General features: G+C 46.7%; 1 protein-coding gene across 2 annotated transcripts in view; it reads left to right on the forward strand.

Moving 5' to 3' along the window:
* The window catches only part of acacb (acetyl-CoA carboxylase beta), a 90479-nt gene that overhangs the window by 64329 nt on the left and 7080 nt on the right, over positions 1 to 19070 (forward strand). For both annotated transcript variants that reach the window (XM_033043784.1, XM_033043786.1), the window contains 10 exons: positions 2334 to 2603; positions 4115 to 4212; positions 5490 to 5610; positions 7322 to 7432; positions 8642 to 8785; positions 9597 to 9717; positions 11907 to 12003; positions 12780 to 12876; positions 15552 to 15687; positions 17850 to 18027. In XM_033043784.1, coding sequence (XP_032899675.1) covers positions 2334 to 2603; positions 4115 to 4212; positions 5490 to 5610; positions 7322 to 7432; positions 8642 to 8785; positions 9597 to 9717; positions 11907 to 12003; positions 12780 to 12876; positions 15552 to 15687; positions 17850 to 18027 — 1373 coding nt within the window. The remainder of the gene's footprint in view (positions 1 to 2333; positions 2604 to 4114; positions 4213 to 5489; positions 5611 to 7321; positions 7433 to 8641; positions 8786 to 9596; positions 9718 to 11906; positions 12004 to 12779; positions 12877 to 15551; positions 15688 to 17849; positions 18028 to 19070) is intronic.

Genomic DNA, 19070 nt, shown 5'->3' on the forward strand with positions numbered 1-19070 from the left:
TGCCTGGAAATAGCAGGGGACCGCAGGTCAAAGGAGTTGGAGGAATTGAGTGAAATCCAGGTTAGCCGGGAAGTGGTGTTGGGTAAATTGAATGGATTAAAGGCCGATAAATCCCCAGGGCCAGATAGGCTGCATCCCAGAGTACTTAAGGAAGTAGCTCCAGAAATAGTGGATGCATTAGTAATAATCTTTCAAAACTCTTTAGATTCTGGAGTAGTTCCTGAGGATTGGCGGGTAGCAAATGTAACCCCACTTTTTAAGAAGGGAGGGAGAGAGAAAACGGGGAATTACAGACCAGTTAATCTAACATCGGTAGTGGGGTAACTACTAGAGTCAGTTATTAAAGATGGGATAGCAGCACATTTGGAAAGTGGTGAAATCATTGGGCAAAGTCAGCATGGATTTACAAAAGGTAAATCATGTCAGACGAATCTTATAGAATTTTTCGAGGATGTAACTAGTAGCGTGGATAGGGGAGAACCAGTGGATGTGGTGTATCTGGACTTCCAGAAGGCTTTCGACAAGGTCCCACATAAGAGATTAGTATACAAACTTAAAGCACACGGCATTGGGGGTTCAGTATTGATGTGGATAGAGAACTGGCTGGCAAACAGGAAGCAAAGAGTAGGAGTAAACGGGTCCTTTTCACAATGGCAGGCAGTGACTAGTGGGGTACCGCAAGGCTCAGTGCTGGGACCCCAGCTATTTACAATATATATTAATGATCTGGATGAGGGAATTGAAGGCAATATCTCCAAGTTTGCGGATGACACTAAGCTGGGGGGCAGTGTTAGCTGTGAGGAGGATGCTAGGAGACTGCAAGGTGACTTGGATAGGCTGGGTGAGTGGGCAAATGTTTGGCAGATGCAGTATAATGTGGATAAATGTGAGGTTATCCATTTTGGTGGCAAAAACAGGAAAGCAGATTATTATCTAAATGGTGGCCGACTAGGAAAAGGGGAGATGCAGCGAGACCTGGGTGTCATGGTACACCAGTCATTAAAAGTAGGCATGCAGGTGCAGCAGGCAGTGAAGAAAGCGAATGGTATGTTAGCTTTCATAGCAAAAGGATTTGAGTATAGGAGCAGGGAGGTTCTACTGCAGTTGTACAGGGTCTTGGTGAGACCACACCTGGAGTATTGCGTACAGTTTTGGTCTCCAAATCTGAGGAAGGACATTATTGCCCTAGAGGGAGTGCAGAGAAGGTTCACCAGACTGATTCCTCGGATGTCAGGACTGTCTTATGAAGAAAGACTGGATAGACTTGGTTTATACTCTCTACAATTTAGGAGATTGAGAGGGGATCTTATAGAAACTTATAAAATTCTTAAGGGGTTGGACAGGCTAGATGCAGGAAGATTGCTCCCGATGTTGGGGAAGTCCAGGACAAGGGGTCACAGCTTAAGGATAAGGGGGAAATCCTTTAAAACCGAGATGAGAAGAACGTTTTTCACACAGAGAGTGGTGAATCTCTGGAACTCTCTGCCACAGAGGGTAGTCGAGGCCAGTTCATTGGCTATATTTAAGAGGGAGTTAGATGTGGCCCTTGTGGCTAAGGGGATCAGAGGGTATGGAGAGAAGGCAGGTACGGGATACTGAGTTGGATGATCAGCCATGATCATATTGAATGGCGGTGCAGGCTCGAAGGGCCGAATGGCCTACTCCTGCACCTAATTTCTATGTTCCTATGTTTCTACAGCACTTTGGTCAACGTGAGTTGTTTTTAAATGTGCTATACAAATAAAACTGATTGATTGATTGAGTGAGTTGGTGCCACAGGTGCTGTGGAGGACAAGTCATTGGGTATCATTAAAGCAGAGGGTGGCACGGTGGCACACCAGCAGAGTTCCAGCCTTACAGCGCCAGAGACCCAGCTTTGATCCTGACTACGGGCGCTGTCTGTACGGAGTTTGTACGTTCTCCCCGTGACCTGAGTGAGTTTTCGAAATCTTCGGTTTCCTCCCACACTCCAACGACTGCAGGTTTGTGGGTTAATTGGCTTGGTGTAAATGTAAAATTGTCTCTAGCATGTGTAGGATAGTGTTAGGGTGCGGATCGCTGCTCGGCGCGGACGCGGTGGGCCGAAGGGCCTTCTTTCAAGAGAGAGCTAGATAGGGCTCTTAAAAATAGCGGTGTCAGGGGATATGGGGAGAAAGCAGGAACGGGGTACTGATTGGGGATGATCAGCCATGATCACATTGAATGGCGGTGCTGGCTCGAAGGGCCAAATGGACTACTCCTGCACCTACTGTCTATTGTCTTTCCGCTTTGTATCTCTGAACTAAAACTACACACCTCTTGCGTTAAACATGACTGGTTTGTGCTTTCCTCAGGTGGGAATGGTGGCTTGGAAAATGAATTTGAAAACTCCAGAATATCCTGACGGCCGCGACATTATTGTCATTTGTAACGACATCACATTTAAGATCGGCTCATTTGGCCCAGAGGAGGATTTGTTGTTCCTCCGAGCCTCACAACTCGCCAGAGCCGAAGGCATCCCGAGGATCTACATAGCAGCTAACAGCGGCGCCAGGATCGGACTTGCTGAAGAGATAAGGAACATGTTCCAGGTTGCGTGGGAGGATCCAGATGATCCATACAAGGTACATCCTTCATTTCTGACCCGCTACCTTCATAGTTTTGGGCGGCACATGTGGCGTTGCGATAGAGCTGCTGCCTCACAGCACCAGAGACCCGGGTTCGATCCTGAGTGCGGGCGCTGTCTGTTTTTACATTCTCCTCGTGACCGCATGGGATTTCTCCGGATGCTTCAGTTTCCTCCCACACTCCAAAGACGTGCAGGTTTGTAGGTTAATTGCCTTCGGTAAAATTGTAAATTGACCCTAGAGTGTGTAGGATAGTGCAAGTGTATGTGGTGATCGCTGGTCGGTGCAGACTCAATGGGCTGAAGGGTCTGTTTCCGTGCTGTATCTATAAAGTGTAAAGCTGTTCAATTCCAGCACCCTAGTCTTTCCATTGAGTGGTGCCCTAATGCTTACTTGGAAGATCAATGGAATAATGTTATAAGCATAGTTAGTGTAGTATGTAAAAGGACACAGAATGCTGGAGTAACTCAGTGAGTCAGGCAGCATCTCTGCAGAATGTGGATCAGTGTCATTTCGAGTCAGTTCCCTTCTTCTGAAGAAGGATCCCGAACCCAAATCTCACCTATCCACGATAGACACAAAATGCTGGAGTAACTCAGCGGGACAGGCAGCACCTCTGGAGAGAAGGAATGGGTGACGTTTCGGGACGAGTCTGAAGAAGGGGTTTGACCCGAAACGTCACCCATTCCTTCTCTCCAGAGATGCCGTCTGACCCGCTGAATTACTCCAGCACATTGTGTGTCAATCTATGTAAACCAGCATCTGCAGTTCCTTGTTTCTATAGTATTGTACATATAGGATGCATTTAGGGAACAAGCTACTAGAAGCAGCGGTGGAGGCGGGTACAATTATGACATTTAAAATACACTTAGGCAGGGACATCTAAGGTTGGAGGTATATGGGCCCGGCCCAAACATGTGGGACTAGCTCGGTTCGGTAACCCAGTCTGTGTGGATGAGATGAAAGTTGAAAGTCATAAGTGCATGGAGTAGAATTAGGCCATTCGGCCTATCAAGTCTACTCCGCCATTCAATCATGGCTGATCTATCTCTCCCTCCTAACCCCATTCTCCTGCCTTCTCCCCATAACCTCTGACACCCTTACTAATCAAGAATTTATCTATCTCTGCCTTAAAAACCTATCTCTGCCACTGACTTGGCCTCCACAGCTTTCTGTGACAAAGAATTCCAGAGTCACCACCCTCTGACTAAAGAAATTGCTCCTCATCTCCTTCCTAAAAGAACGTCCTTTAATTCTGAGGCTGTGACCTCTAGCCCTAGACACTCCCATAAACATCCCATGTCATGCAATTGAGCTTGAGAACTCTATGACTTAAAATCTTACGTCCAAAACGCAAATTGTGCATGGACTGCCTAAATTAAGAAGCATTGTCAGAATATAATTTTGTGAGATATGCTTGTCTATGGTTTTTAACGATATTGAAATATAAAAAGGGTGTTCTAAAATGCTGTTGTTTAACTTTTTTCTAATATTTATTTATTTGTTAGGGCTTCAAGTACCTCTATTTGACACCTCAGGATTACACCAGAATTAGCCCTATTAATTCTGTGCGCTGTGAAAATGTGGAGGAGGATGGAGAATATCGGTGGGTAGGAAGGAAGTGATGTAATATTGACTTCTCTAACTTGAAGTAACCCTTGCTTTCCCTCTCTCTCCATCCCTCCCCCATCCTAGTTCTCCGACCAGTCTGACTGACATCCTAGAAACATAGAAACATAGAAAATAGATGCAGGAGAAAATAGGTGCCATTCGGCCCTTCGAGCCTGCACTGCCATTCAATATATGATCATGGCTGATCGTCCAACTCAGTATCCTGTACCTGCTTTCTCTCCATACCCCCTGATCCCTTTAGCCACAAGGGCCACATCTAACTCCCTCTTAAATATAGCCAATGAACTGGCCTCAACTACCTTCTGTGGCAGAGAATTCCAGAGATTCACTATTCTCTGTGTAAAAAATGTTTTTCTCATCTCCTGATTAAATTTTACCTCTGTATGCTTCATTGTCACCTTCCCCAAGCTAACAATGATCCGGTCTCCATTTTCCTTGATCTCTCGTCCCATCTCTCGTTTTCTCGTTTTCACACCTTACCCTTCCATATCTCTGTGTCTCCCTCTCCCCTGACTCTCTGTCGGAAGAAGGGTCTGGACCCGAAACGTCACCCATTCCTTCCACCCACAGATGCTGCCTGTCCCGCTGAGTTGCTCCAGCATTTTGAGTATACGAAGGTGTCTTGAGTAGAAACACACATCATGCATCTGAAATACCTGGTTGATGTTTGACCAAAGGAAAAAAATCTCTCAAATGTGCGGCTGCGTTATTTGTTGAACGGTTAATAAAGTTTGCGGCAAATAGATGTTTCTATTTGTGGCACGGTGACACAGCGGTGGAGTTACTGCCCGACAGTCAATCCTGACAACACGTGCTGTGTGTCCAGAGATGGAACATTCTCACAGTGACGGTGTGGGTTTTCTCCGGGTGTCCCTATTTAGTCCAGAGATACAGCGCGGAAACAGGCCCATCGGCCCACCAAGTCCGCGCCGACCAGCGATCCCCGCTCACTAACACTATCCTACACACACTTTTTACATTTACTGTGCATTCAGAAGGTATTCAGCCCCTTCACTTTTTACACATTTTGTTACGTTACAGCCTTATTCTAAAATGATTTTTTGTTTTTTAATTTAATCATCAATCTACACACAATGCCCCATCATAAAAAAAGCGAAAACAGGTGTCTCGAAATTTTTGCAAAGTAATTAAAAAGAAATAACTGAAATATCGCAAATTGAGTGGTGGAGTAGACTCGATGGGCCGAATGGCCTAATTCTACTCCAATAACTTGTGAACTTTGTTTTCTAGATACGTTATAACAGACATTATTGGCACCGAGGAAGGCTTGGGGGTGGAGAACCTTCGTGGCGCTGGTACAATCGCTGGAGAGTCCTCGCTAGCTTACAATGACATTGTCACCATCAGTCTGGTACGTGTGACTGCCCAAGCCCCTTCAGAGTTTAGTTTAGTTTATTACTGTCACGTGTGCCGAGGTACAGGGAGAAGCTTTTTTTTCTTGCGTAACGTCCAGTCAATAAAAGACTGTGCACAGATAAAGGTTGGGGGTTGCAACATCTAGTGCAAGATATAACGTTGAAGTCCGAGTACGGGCGGCACGGTGGCACAGCGGTAGAGTTGCTGCCTTACTGCGCTTACAGCGCCAGAGACCCGGGTTCGAACCTGACTACGGGTGTTTGTCTGTACGTTCTTCCCGTGACCTACGTGGGTTTTCTCCGAGATCTTCAGTTTCCTCCCACACTCTAAAGATGTACAGGTTTGTAGGTTAATCGGCTTGGTATAAATGTAAAGATTGTCCTTAGTGTATGTAGGGCAGCGTTAATGTGTGGGGATTGCCGGCCGGCACGGACTCGGTGGGCCGAAGGGCCTTTTTCCGCGCTGTATAACTAAACTAAATGATAACTAAACTAAAGAAAGTTTAAAGGTCTCCAATGAGGTAGATGGGAGATCAGGACAACACTCTAGTTGTTGAGAGTTGCCTGATACAAGCTGGGAAGAAAATGTCCCTGAATCTGAAGGTATGCTTTTTCAAACTTTTGTACTTCTTCCATGTTGGGTTATGCTTACCTGAGAATTTCCTATGTTATTGCTAGATGATGGGCTGCATTACTGGGATACAGCTTATACTACACAGTTTATTTCACTGTTGATTGTGGATCCTATCTCCTTCTAAAGGGCCTGTCCCACGAGCATGCGACTCCATGCGGCAAGCGCGACCTAACGTGGTCGTTTGAGCCGTACGGCCTCGCGGGGCTGGTCCCACTTCGATCGCCGGAGCCGTCTGGAGTTGTGCGGAGCTGGTCCCGACATCGCGCGGGTCTCCGAAAAACTGACCGTGTTCAAAAATTCCGCGCGGCAACGGCCTGCTGGCCCGCAGCCGCCTCGACGCCGTATGCACCGCCTCGACGGGCGTGCGCAGTGCCTTGACGCCGTATGCAGCGTCTTGACGCCGTACGTCACGCGCGAACTTCCCGCGGACCGCGCGAACTTCACGTCACTCACTCGACCTCAGCGCGGCCCCCGCTTCCGGTTTGGTCGCGCTCGCCGCATGCAGGTCACATGCTCATGGGACAGGCCCTTAAGGTCTAACGTTTGCAAATAGCGCAGTTCAAGAAGTGAGGCAAGAATCGTTTGAGAAGTGTACGTTTAATAAACAATTCCACAGATACATGGATAGGCCAGGTTTAGTGGGAGATGGGCTAAAACGCACGCAGGTGGGACTAGTGTAAATGGGGCATATTGGTCGGCGTGGGCAAGTTGGGCCGAAGAGCCTGGTTCTATGCTGTATGACTTTGACTTTAAGGGACCCGACCCAAAATCTCCACTGAAATTTACATTTAAGAAACATTTAGACAAGTACATGGATAGGACAGGTTTAAAGGGATATGGACCAAAACGCGGGCAGGTGGGACTGGGCAAGTTGGGTGAAGGGCCTGTTTCCACACAATATGACTCTATGAGTCTAATCACTGCCCTAGACATCTAGATCGGTTTTTGTTGGAATGTGGCATCAAGACTTGAGGTTTATTGGCTTCGAAGGGGAAGAACTCCATCTTCAAATGGTAACTAACTGCAGAAACGCACGGTTTGCTAAGTTTAAATAACCCTTTTGTGCTTTGCAGGTGACGTGCCGTGCAATAGGCATCGGAGCGTACTTGGTGAGACTGGGGCAACGTGTCATCCAAGTGGAGAACTCACATATTATTCTCACTGGAGCCAGTGCGCTGAACAAGGTCACAATATAAGGCTTTTCACTTTCTATTGCAATGTTGCCAAGTTGGAACTAAGTTAAGCTCTGAGGCTTTAAATTACTGAAATTCCAACATCAGTTGTCACATCAAGCCAAGTGCAATGGTGGCCATCAAGTGGACGGCAGCGGGTAGAGCTGCTGCTTCACAACGCCAGTTCACTTCTGACTACGTGTGCTGTCTGTACGGAGTTTGCACGTTCTCCCCTTGACCTGCGTGGGATTTCTCCGGGTGCTCCGGTTTCCTCCCACACTCCAAAGACGTGCAGCTTTGTAGGTTGTGTAGGAAGGAACTGCAGATGCTGATTTAAACCGAAGATTGACACAAACAGCTGGAGTAACTCAGCGGGACAGGCAGCATCTCTGGAGAGAAGGAATTGGTGACGTTTTGGGTCAGATTACTAGTCTGAAGAAGGGTCTCGACCCGAAACATCACTAATTCCTTCTCTCCAGAGATGCTGCCTGTCCCGCTGAGTTACTCCAGCTTTTTGTGCCTATCTTCAGCTTTGTAGCTTAACTGGCCTCTGTAAAATTGTAAACTGTCCGTAGTGTGTAGGGTAGTGTAAAGGGACCGCTGATCGATGCAGAATGAAACATAGAAAATAGATGCAGGAGGAGGCCATTCGGCCCTTCGAGCCAGCACCGTCATTCATTGTGATCATGGCTGGGAATGAATGAATGAATAACAAGTCCCAGTGAAACTCTTTGCTTGCATGCCGAAGGTATGCGAATAGTTGCCACATAAAGGGCGCTGACAAAGTCACAAAGTATCCCGCGCCGGGTCCTCCTTTGTTCTCCCCGCCCCCGCCCCAGGGCGGGCCGAAGGGCTTGTTTCCATGCTGTATCTCTAAAGTCCAACAGACCTGAAACGTTAATTGTTTTCTGCAAATTGCCCCCTAATGTGTAGGATGCAAAAGTGTGATAACATGGAACTAGTGTGTTTAGGATAGTGTTCGTGTATGGCTGGTTGATGGCCGGCGCCGACTCGGTGGGCTGAAGGCGCTGTTTCCGCGCTGCGTCTTCGAAGTTTAAAGTCTAAAAGGACCTGAAACGTCACCTGTCCATGTTCTCCAGAGACACCACCTGACCCGCTGAGTTACTCCAGCGCTCTGTGTCCTCCAGGGAAAATGTTGTGCTCTCTTTTTTTACTCTCGCCCGCAGTGCTGAAGTGGTTGTCCTCTGGTGTTCCTCGCAGGTTCTTGGACGGGAGGTGTACACATCCAACAACCAGCTGGGTGGAGTGCACATTATGCACAACAATGGAATATCACACACAACTGTCCCCGATGACTTTGAGGGGGTCTACACCATCTTAGAGTGGCTCTCTTACATGCCTAAGGTATGCCGCCCTCGTTCAAATGTTGGGAGGACTACATTTTTAATGTTTTATGTTTTATTCTTAATGGTTTACTGTGTGTCGTGTTGTTACTTGCGAGCCTGCCTCAACTACCTCCTCCAGCAGTTTGTTCCATGTACCCACCACCCCGTGTATTAAAAAATGTTGCCCTTCAGGTTCCTATAAAAAATATTTTCTCCCCTCACCTTAAACCCTATGTCCCCCTGGTTTCTGATTCCCCTACTCTGTGCATTTCCCCCGTCTATTCCCCTCATAGTTCATCACTCTCATCATGAACGAGTTTAACCAGCCACGTTGTTTCAAACTAAAACTTTCTGTATCCAAAAATACTTTAATTCACGAGGATTGGACATTTATTGATGTCAATGTTGTCCCACCTACAATCCTTTCCTTCCATATAAAAAGCACTTTTGATTAGAATAGCTGGTAATTTCTATCAAACTTCTGTGTCTCCTATAGAAATCTCCTATTTAACACTATTTTGTGTTATCATAAGGTCACTAAGGTCATAGGTGATAGGAGCAGAATTGGGCCATTCGGCCCATCAGGTCTACTCCGCCATTCAATCATGGCTGATCTATCTCTACTTCCGAATCCCATTCTCCTGCCTTCTCCCCATAAGCCCGGACACCCGTACTAATCAAGAATCTATCTATCTCTGCCTTAAAAATATCCACTGACTTGGCCTCCACAGCCTTCTGTGGCAAAGAATTCCACTGATCACCACCCTTTTCTTTTGGGGAATAGAATGAAATAATATATAACAGTAAATGTTTTTATTCTGTTCCATTAGAACAATACAAGCCCAGTGCCTATAATCACCCCAAAGGATTGTCCTGAGAGGGAGATTGACTTTGTACCAAGCAAAGCCCCGTATGATCCTCGCTGGATGCTAGCTGGCAGACCTCATCCAAGTAAGAAAACCATATAACCATATAACAATTACAGCACGGAAACAGGCCATCTCGACCCTTCTAGTCCATGCCGAACACATAATCTCCCCTAGTCCCATATACCTGCGCTCAGACCATAACCCTCCATTCCTTTCCCGTCCATATAACTATCCAATTTATTTTTAAATGATAAAAACGAACCTGCCTCCACCACCTTCACTGGAAGCTCATTCCACACAGCTACCACTCTCTGAGTAAAGAAGTTCCCCCTCATGTTACCCCTAAACTTCAGTCCCTTAATTCTCAAGTCATGTCCCCTTGTTTGAATCTTCCCTACTCTCAGTGGGAAAAGCTTTTCCACGTCAACTCTGTCTATCCCTCTCATCATTTTAAAAACCTCTATCAAGTCCCCCCTTAACCTTCTGCGCTCCAAAGAATAAAGCCCTAACTTGTTCAACCTTTCTCTGTAACTTAGTTGCTGAAACCCAGGCAACATTCTAGTAAATCTCCTCTGTACTCTCTCTATTTTGTTGACATCCTTCCTATAATTAGGCGACCAAAATTGTACACCATACTCCAGAATTGGCCTCACCAATGCCTTGTATAATTTTAACATTACATCCCAACTTCTATACTCAATGCTCTGATTTATAAAGGCCAGCACACCAAAAGCTTTCTTTACCACCCTATCTACATGAGATTCCACTTTCAGGGAACTGTGCACAGTTATTCCCAGATCCCTCTGTTCACCTACATTCTTCAATTCCCTACCATTTACCATGTACGTCCTATTTTGATTTGTCCTGCCAAGACAAAACACTCAATATATATTGTTAGAAGACACAAAGTGCTGGAGTAACTCAGCGGGTCAGGCAGCATCTCCGGAGTTTACAACCCAGGTGGTATGAATATTGGTTTCCCTAAGAAAAACACAAAAAGCTGGAGTAATTCAGCGGGACAGGCAGCGTCTCTGGAGAGGAATGGGTGATGTTTCGGGTCGAGACCCTTCTTCTAAGTTCAAGTGACCCGTGTATCCCCTCTCTCTCCGCCCCTCCCCCACCAAGTTGTTGTACTAGTTTCAAAGCCGCCTTGTTGAGTTTCATTGTCTGTATCTAGTTTTCACCTATGCCAACAATGGCCGATTGACTTTTCGGGTCGGGACCTTACTTCAGCCTGATTGTGGTGGGTCAGGGAGAGAAAGCTGGAGAGTACAGGGGCAGGAGAAAGCCAGCCAAGAGGCGAGTGATAGGTGAACAGAGGCAGTGGGGAGGTGGGGATGTTGATAGGCAGATGGTTGGTCAAAGGCCGGAGGTGAAATAAGACTAAAGGGCCTGTCCCACTGCGGCGACCTAATCCGCGAGTTCTGGCGAGTTTGCCCTCGAGTCATACTTGCAGCGTGATCGACACGAGATCCTAGGAGGTCTTTGTAACTCTCCTTCATGCTCGAGAGTGGTCTCCACGTACTCGACGCCTCAGCTAGGTTGCGGCGTATTTTTCAACATGTTGAAAAATGCCCGCGAGTAAAAAAGGTTGCCATGGAAAAAAATTGATACTTTTTCTACTCGTAGGTTTAGTCGAGGTAGGTCGTAGTAGGTTGGCATGTTAGTCGTGGGTGGTCGGGGGTAGTCGTTGATAGTCTTCAACATAGTCAAAGGGAGGTCGAAGGAGATCGAAGGAGGTCGTCTTCACTCTCCACTATTCGATGTCCAATTTTCCCGAAGCTAGTTCAGGCTAGTCTTCAACATAGTCGAAGGAGGTCGAGGGAGGTCCTCAACATGACATTTTTTCAAACTCTTCTAAACTCGCCAATTAGGTCGCCGCAGTGGGACAGCCCCTTAAAGGATTGAAGAGTTGCGGGTTGTGAAGCTGGAGGAAGGAATGGAGGTAGAAACAAAGAACTGCAGATGCTGGTTTGTACCAAAGAGAGACACAAAATGCTGCAGCAACTCAGCAGATCAGACAGCATCTCTGGAGAAATGTCTCCGGTTGGGACCCTTCAGCAGGATCTGACGGTGGTGGGGGAAGGGGAGAAACAGGTACTCCGAGTGGGGGTGGGGGGGGGGGGAGGGTGGTTGGTAGAGGTCTCCATGATGCTAACCATTTGAACTCCCCTTCCCATTCCCACGCTGACCTTTCTGTCCTGGGTCTCCTCCACTGTCAGAGTGAAGCCACATGCCTTTTTTCTGATGCAATGTTTTTTTGATCTACAGCTGTCAAAGGTGCCTGGCAGACTGGCTTCTTTGACCATGCCTCCTTCAAGGAAATCATGGAACCCTGGGCACAGACGGTGGTGGTGGGAAGAGCAAGGTACGAACTAGTTCATTACCATTTTGTTTTGAAGTGTACGGTTGGCCAAGGAATAGAGAAACGTTTAGTCTGTACCCTTAGTCTGTTTTATTCCTGACTTTCCTTTCATGCTAAATTCTCGTTTAAAATAAAGAACGACTCCACCATCACCGACCCTAATTCAGCGTATCGAGTCGAGACCCTGGTCCAAGTCGGCGACTATCACTTATCCTCCACAGATAGGTGTAAGGTGAAGGGGAAAAATGTTTTGACAGAAATCTGAGGGGTAACTTTTTCACACAAAGGGTGGTGGGTGTATGGAACGAGCTGCCGGAGGAGGTAGTTGAGGCAGGGGCTATCCCCACGTTTGAGAAACAGTTATACAGGCACATGGTTCGGAGGGTTATGGTCCAAAGCAGGCAGGTGGGACTGGGGTAGCTGGGACATGTCGGCCAGTGCGGGCATGTTGGGCCGAAGGGCCTGTTTCCACGCTGTATCACTCTATGGCTCCAAGCCACCGACGTGGCCATTGTCCAGTGCTGAAATGGCCAAATTAGACATCGTTCCATTCACCCACCACCCTTTGCGTGAAAAGGTTACCACTCAGATTCTTACTCAATCTTTTCCCCCTCACCTTAAAGCGATGTCCTCTAGCTCTCGGTCCCACTATTCTGGGCCAGAGACTCGATCTATGTACCTGATCTATTCCTCTCACGATTTTTATAAATCTCTATAAGCTTCTTCAATGTTATCTGGGTTTAATAATCGTGAGCTGGGAGCCTAACTATCTCATGCAGGTTAGGAGGAATTCCAGTGGGAGTAATCGCAGTGGAGACCCGGACTGTTGAATTTACAAACCCAGCAGATCCAGCGGACCCGGAATCAGAGTCAAAAGTGAGTAAGTAATCTCCACGGAGAAGCATTGTTTGAGAATAATCGTGCGATCGACAGCCCGTTCTACTTGAGAAGGGGACAGCAGCACCTAAACTCCCATTCCCACACTGACCACCTTTCTGTCCCAGGCCTCCTCCACTGTCAGAGTGAGGCCACACACAAATTGGAGGAACATCACCTCATATTTCGCTTGGGCGGCTTACAACCCAGCGGCATGAATATTGATTTCCCCAACTTCAGGTAACCCTCGCGCCCCCTCTCTCTCCGTCCCTCCCCCACCCGAGTGGTCGTACCAGTTTCACTGCCGTCCTGTTGAGTTCCACTGTCTGTGTAACTCGTTATCACCTATCCCACGGCCAACAATGGACCATTGTGGGCTCCACCTCTCCTTGATTATCGTTGCTTTTTGCAAATCTTCCCTTCATTTGTCCTAAGTACTGTCTATATCTCTCTCATTCCCCTTTCCCCTGGCTCTGTCACCTATTCCTTTCCTCCAGGGATGCTGCTGTTGTGGTTCAATATCTTAAACAGACTAAAACGCAAATAAAATCAGTGATCAAGCAGTACAATCTTTATTTCGCCAGGCGGGTGTGGTAAAACTCTTCATAGTATGCAGATTACAGATTATAGAGTTCTCATCCCCACGCAAGGGGACAATGATCTCAGTACATGTATATATACCCCAATAATCGACGGTTCAGCAATACCTTATGTACAAAGCACAGTACAGCCTCTTGCTTCTTAAGATTGACAAATCCTTAAGATTGACAGCTTCTTAAGATTGACAGGTTCTTCTGACAGAGGAAGGGTTAGCCGTATATGGTTATATGAGAAGGTGATATTTCTGCAGAACAAGCATTTTGTTTTTTTTCTACTTATGACGCACATTATAATCTTATAGAACAAGTGTTAGAGCCAAGAGTGAATTCTCTCTAATGTTTACATTATAGAGGAGACATTCATGAAGCTGTGCTTGTTATCTCGCTTATGTTATTAGAAAGGGAACATCAACAGGTTGTTAGCTTTGTTACTGAAAGCAAAGGTTAGTGCGTTTTGCTGGCTTTGCAAATTAATAGGAGAAGGTAAAAACTTGTCTTAGTTTTAAAAAGTTTAAATCTTTTTAACTTCCACACTGCCTGTCCCACTGAGTTACTCCAGGATATTGTGTCTCTCTTGGGTCAGTCCATGAGTTGACTTTAGTTTATTGTCACGTGTACCGAGGTACAGTGAAAAGCTTTTGTTGCGTTTGGAAATACTATACATGATTACAGTCGAACCGTTCACAGTGTACAGATACATGATAAAGGGAATAATATTTAGTGCAAAACAAAGTCCAATAATGATAGTTTGAAGGTCTCCAATAGGCAGATAGTAGCTCAGGACTGCTCTCTAGTTCTCAATTGCCCGATAACAGCTGGGAAGAAACTCTCTGATTCTGGAGGTGAGCGTTTTCATACTTCTGTACCCCTTGCCTGATGGGAGAGAGAGAAGAGGGAGTAACCAGGGTGAGATTGGTCCTTGATTATGCTGGTGGCCTTGCCGAGGCAGCATGAAGTGTAGATGGAGTCAATGGAAGGAGAGGTTAGGTAGCGTGATGGTCTGGGCTGCGTGAATAATTCTCTGTGATTTTCTGCGGTCTTGGATTGTTCGTTTGGGAGAATACATTGGCACGATGGCACAATGGGTGGAACGGTGGCACATTGGATGGCACAGTGACGCAGCTGGTAGAGCTATTGCCTCACAGCACTGGAGACCCAGGTTCAAACCTGACCTCGGGTGCTGTTTGTGTGGAGTTTGTACTTCCTCCCTGTGACCGTGTGGGTATCTTCCAGGTACTCCGGTTTCCTCCCACATCCCAAAGACGTGCAGGTTTGTAGGTCAATTTGCCTCTGGAAATTGCCTCGTATGTGTTGGGAGTAGATGTGAAAAGTGCAAAACGTGCAAGTAGAGTGAACAGGTGATCAATGGTTGGCGTGGACTCGGTGGGCCAAAGGACCTGTTTCCATGCTGTAATCTTTCCATCAGTTCAATACATTCAATACACACAAAAACGCTCATCAGCGCCTCTACTTCCTGAGAAGATTACGGAGAGTCGGATTGTCAAGGAAGACTCTCTCTAACTTCTACAGGTGCACAGTCGAGAGCATGCTGACCGGTTGCATCGTGGCTTGGTTCGGCAATTTGAGCGCCCTGGAGAGGAAAAGACTACAAAAAGTAGTAAACACTGCCCAGTCCATCATCGGCTCTGACCTTCCTTCCATCGAGGGGATTTATCGCAGTCGCTGCCTCAAAAAGGCTGGCAGTATCATCAAAGACCCACACCATCCTAGCCATACACTCATCTCCCTGCTACCTTCAGGTAGAAGGTACAGGAGCCTGAAGACTGCAACAACCAGGTTCAGGAATAGTTACTTCCCCTCAGCCATCAGGCTATTAAACCTGGCTCGGACAAAACTCTGATTATTAGCAACTACTTTCTGTTATTTGCACTACCAGTTTATTTATTCATGTGTGTATATATTTATATCATGGTATATGGACACATTTATCTGTTTTGTAGTAAATGCCTACTATTTTCTGTGTGCTTAAGCAAAGCAAGAATTTCATTGTCCTATACAGGGACACATGACAATAAACTCACTTTGAACTTGAGCTTCCGTTGTTTTATTTTGCAGATTGTTCAGCAAGCCGGGCAGGTGTGGTTTCCAGACTCTGCTTTTAAAACAGCACAAGTTATTAAAGACTTCAAGCGCGAGCGGCTTCCACTCATAATCTTCGCCAACTGGCGAGGCTTCTCCGGTGGAATGAAAGGTGATCTTCACGGTTCTCACTGAGTCACGGAGCACAGAAACAAGCCCCTCGGCCGACCATGTCATGCCAACCGCTGTGCCTAACCATACTAATCCCATCCACCTGCACTAGAACCGTTCCCTCGTGGGCCATGTTTGGAGAAGTTTGCATCAATCCAGGTCCCCAACATCTTCAGGCAGCCCAGTATCAATTTAAAATGTAGATTATTAAAGGGCAGCACGGTGGCGCAGCAGTAGAGTTGCTGCCCTACAGCGCCAGAGACCCAGGTTCGATCCTGACCACGGGTCCGCGTGGGTTTTCTCCGGGCGCTCCGGTTTCCTCCCACACTCCAAAGACGTGCAGCTTTGTAGGTTAATTGGCTTCCGTAAACTGTAAACTGTCCCTAGTGTGTGTAGCCTCATCTACTGCATCTGCTGCTCTAGATGTCAGCTGATTTACATCGGTGAGCTCCAACCTCATCTACTGCATCCGCTTCTCTAGATGTCAGCTGATTTACATCGGTGAGACCAAGCGTAGGTTGCGGCGATCGTTTCGCCGAACACCTCCGCTCAGTCCGCAATAACCTACCTGACCTCCCGGTGGCTCAGCACTTCAACTCCCCCTCCCATTCCCAATCCGACCTCTCTGTCCTGGGTCTCCTCCATTGCCAGAGTGAGCAACAGCGGAAATTGGAGGAACAGCACCTCATATTCCGTCTGGGGTCCTTGCGTCCTTATGGCATTAACATAGATTCTCCCAATTTGGCTAGCCCTTGCTGGCTCCTCCCCTTCCTTAACCCTCTAGCTGTCTCCTCCCATCCGCCGCCGCCCGTCGGCTCCTCCTCCTCCTCCCCTTTTCCTTCTTTCTTTCCCCACCCCCCATCAGTCTGAAGAAGGGTTTCGGGCCCCGAAACGTCGCTAGGATAGTTCTAGTGTACGGGGTGATCGCTGGTCGGCGTGGACTCGGAGGGCCAAAGGGCCCCATCTCTAAAGTATATTGAACTTGAAGGATACGTGGGATTCACATAATCCAATATAACATTACAGTGGTGTAGAAATCTGAAATGTTTGATTTTTTTAAATTAATTTTCCTAACATGGGACTTGAATGCTGAAATTGATTAAAGGAACAGTTTCAAGTAACCCCTGCATTCCCTCTTCCCCCCCCACCCCCCTCTTGCCCACCCTAAGCATCCTACTAGTTCCAATGTTCACATCTTTGTATCCGTTTGTTATCACCTCTTCCACAGCTAAAGGGCCATTTTGGGCACCACCCTTCTTTGGTCATCTGTTGCCGACCCAGATTTGTTCTGGCCCTTTCCCACCTCCAGACCCTTCCCTTCTACTTTCCGTCTGAAGAAAGGTTCCGACCCGACACGTCACCCATCCGTTTTCTCCAGAGATGCTGCCTGACCAACTGAGTTACTCCAGCACTTTGTGTCTACCTTTGGTTTCAACCAGCATCTAATAATAATAATAATAATAAATTTTATTTAATGGGCGCCTTTCAGGCATCTCAAGGACACCTTACATAGTAATCGGAATAAAAACATATAATCGGAATAGAACAGGTAAAAAAGACATCACAGAGACACAAATTAAAAACAGAATTCAATCCAAAAACAGAAAATCAAAAACACAGTGTGAAGAGAGAGCAGCGGCAGCCAAAGCGCGCCAGCGTCCACTCTCCCTTCACGGCAGCCATCTTGGACACAGACCTACAGGACTACAATTAGACAAAAAAATCATCCCCCCACAAAAATCATCCCCCCACAAAAAAATCATCCCCCCACATCTGCAGTTCCTTTCTACGCAACAGTCGGACTGAGCATGGTGGCGCAGCGGTAGAGTTATTGCCCTACAGCGCCAGAGACCCGGGTTCGATCCTGACGACTGGTGCTGTCTGTATGGAGTTTTGTACGTTCTCCGTAGTGGCCACGTGGGTTTTCTCCCAGATCTTCAGTTTCCTCCCACATTCCAAAGGCATACATGTTTGTAGGTTAATTTGGCTTGGTAAAATTGTAAAAAAAAATGTCTCTAGTGTGTGTTGGATGGTGCTAGTGTACGGGGATCGCTGGTCGGTGCAGACTCCGTGAGCTGAACAGTCTATTTCCACATTGTATCGCTAAACTAAACTAAACTAAACTAAACAGTCTTAATGCATTCTTTTGCCATTTCCTTTTAGATATGTACGACCAAGTTCTGAAGTTTGGTTCCAGTATTGTCGATAGTCTCAGGGAGTTTGAGCAGCCTGTGCTGGTGTACATTCCCCCTCATGCTGAACTTCGAGGTGGTTCGTGGGCAGTTATTGATCCAACCATCAATCCACTTTACATCGAACTGTACGCTGACCAAGAAAGCAGGTACTAGTACATGGATGGCGTCATGTTCCATGGACAGGCGAATACTTTATCAAGCATAGATAAGATTACTGCTGGAAATATTGTTTTGAGGAAGAGGAAGGAATGATTCTGCGATATTGATACTACCTCTGGGCGGCACGGTGGCGCAGAGGTAGAGCTACTGCCTTACAGCGCCAGAGACCCAGGTTCGATCCTGTCTATGGGTGCTTGTCTGTACGTTCTCCCCGTGACCTGCGTGGGTTTTCTCCAAGATCTTTGGTTTCCTCCCACACTTCAAATTAACCATATAATAACCATATAACAATTACAGCACGGAAAAGGCCATCTCGACCCTTCTAGTCCGTGCCGAACACATAATCTCCCCTAGTCCCATATACCTGCGCTCAGACCATAACCCTCCATTCCTTTCCCATCCATATAACTATCCAATTTATTTTTAAATGATAAAAACGAACCTGCCTCCACCACCTTCACTGGAAGCTCATTCCACACAGCTACCACTCTCTGAGTAAAGAAGTTCCCCCTCATGTTACCCCTAAACTTCAGTCCCTTAATTCTCAAGTCATGTCCCCTTTGTCCAAACCAAATTGGTTTGGTTATCAATGTAAAATTGTCCCTGGTGTGTGTATTGTAGTGTTAATGTGCAGGGATTGTTGGTCAGGGCGGACTCGGTGGGCTGTAGGGTCTGTTTCCATGCTGTGTCTTTTAATAGATTATATCAATCAATTGTCCCTAAGTAGTGGTGCATTTTGCATCGACAGACCTACAAAGTCAGGAGAATGGCAATAACTGGAGGTTTGACACTCCATAGACAAAGGAGAGTTGTATTTGAAATCTTTCACTCACAGACTGAAATGTGACTTCTTTTTCATTGTGATGAAAAAATCACCGGAGAAGTTCATTAAGAAACTTCTAATTTAAGTCTGAAGAAGGGTCTCGACCCGAGACGTCTCCCATTCCTTCTATCCACAGATGCTGCCTGTCCCATTGAGTGACTCCAGCATTTTGTGTCTACCTTTGGTGTGAATCAGCATCTGTAGTTC

The sequence above is a fragment of the Amblyraja radiata genome, chromosome 25 (assembly GCF_010909765.2).
Source record: "Amblyraja radiata isolate CabotCenter1 chromosome 25, sAmbRad1.1.pri, whole genome shotgun sequence".
NCBI lineage: Eukaryota > Metazoa > Chordata > Chondrichthyes > Rajiformes > Rajidae > Amblyraja > Amblyraja radiata.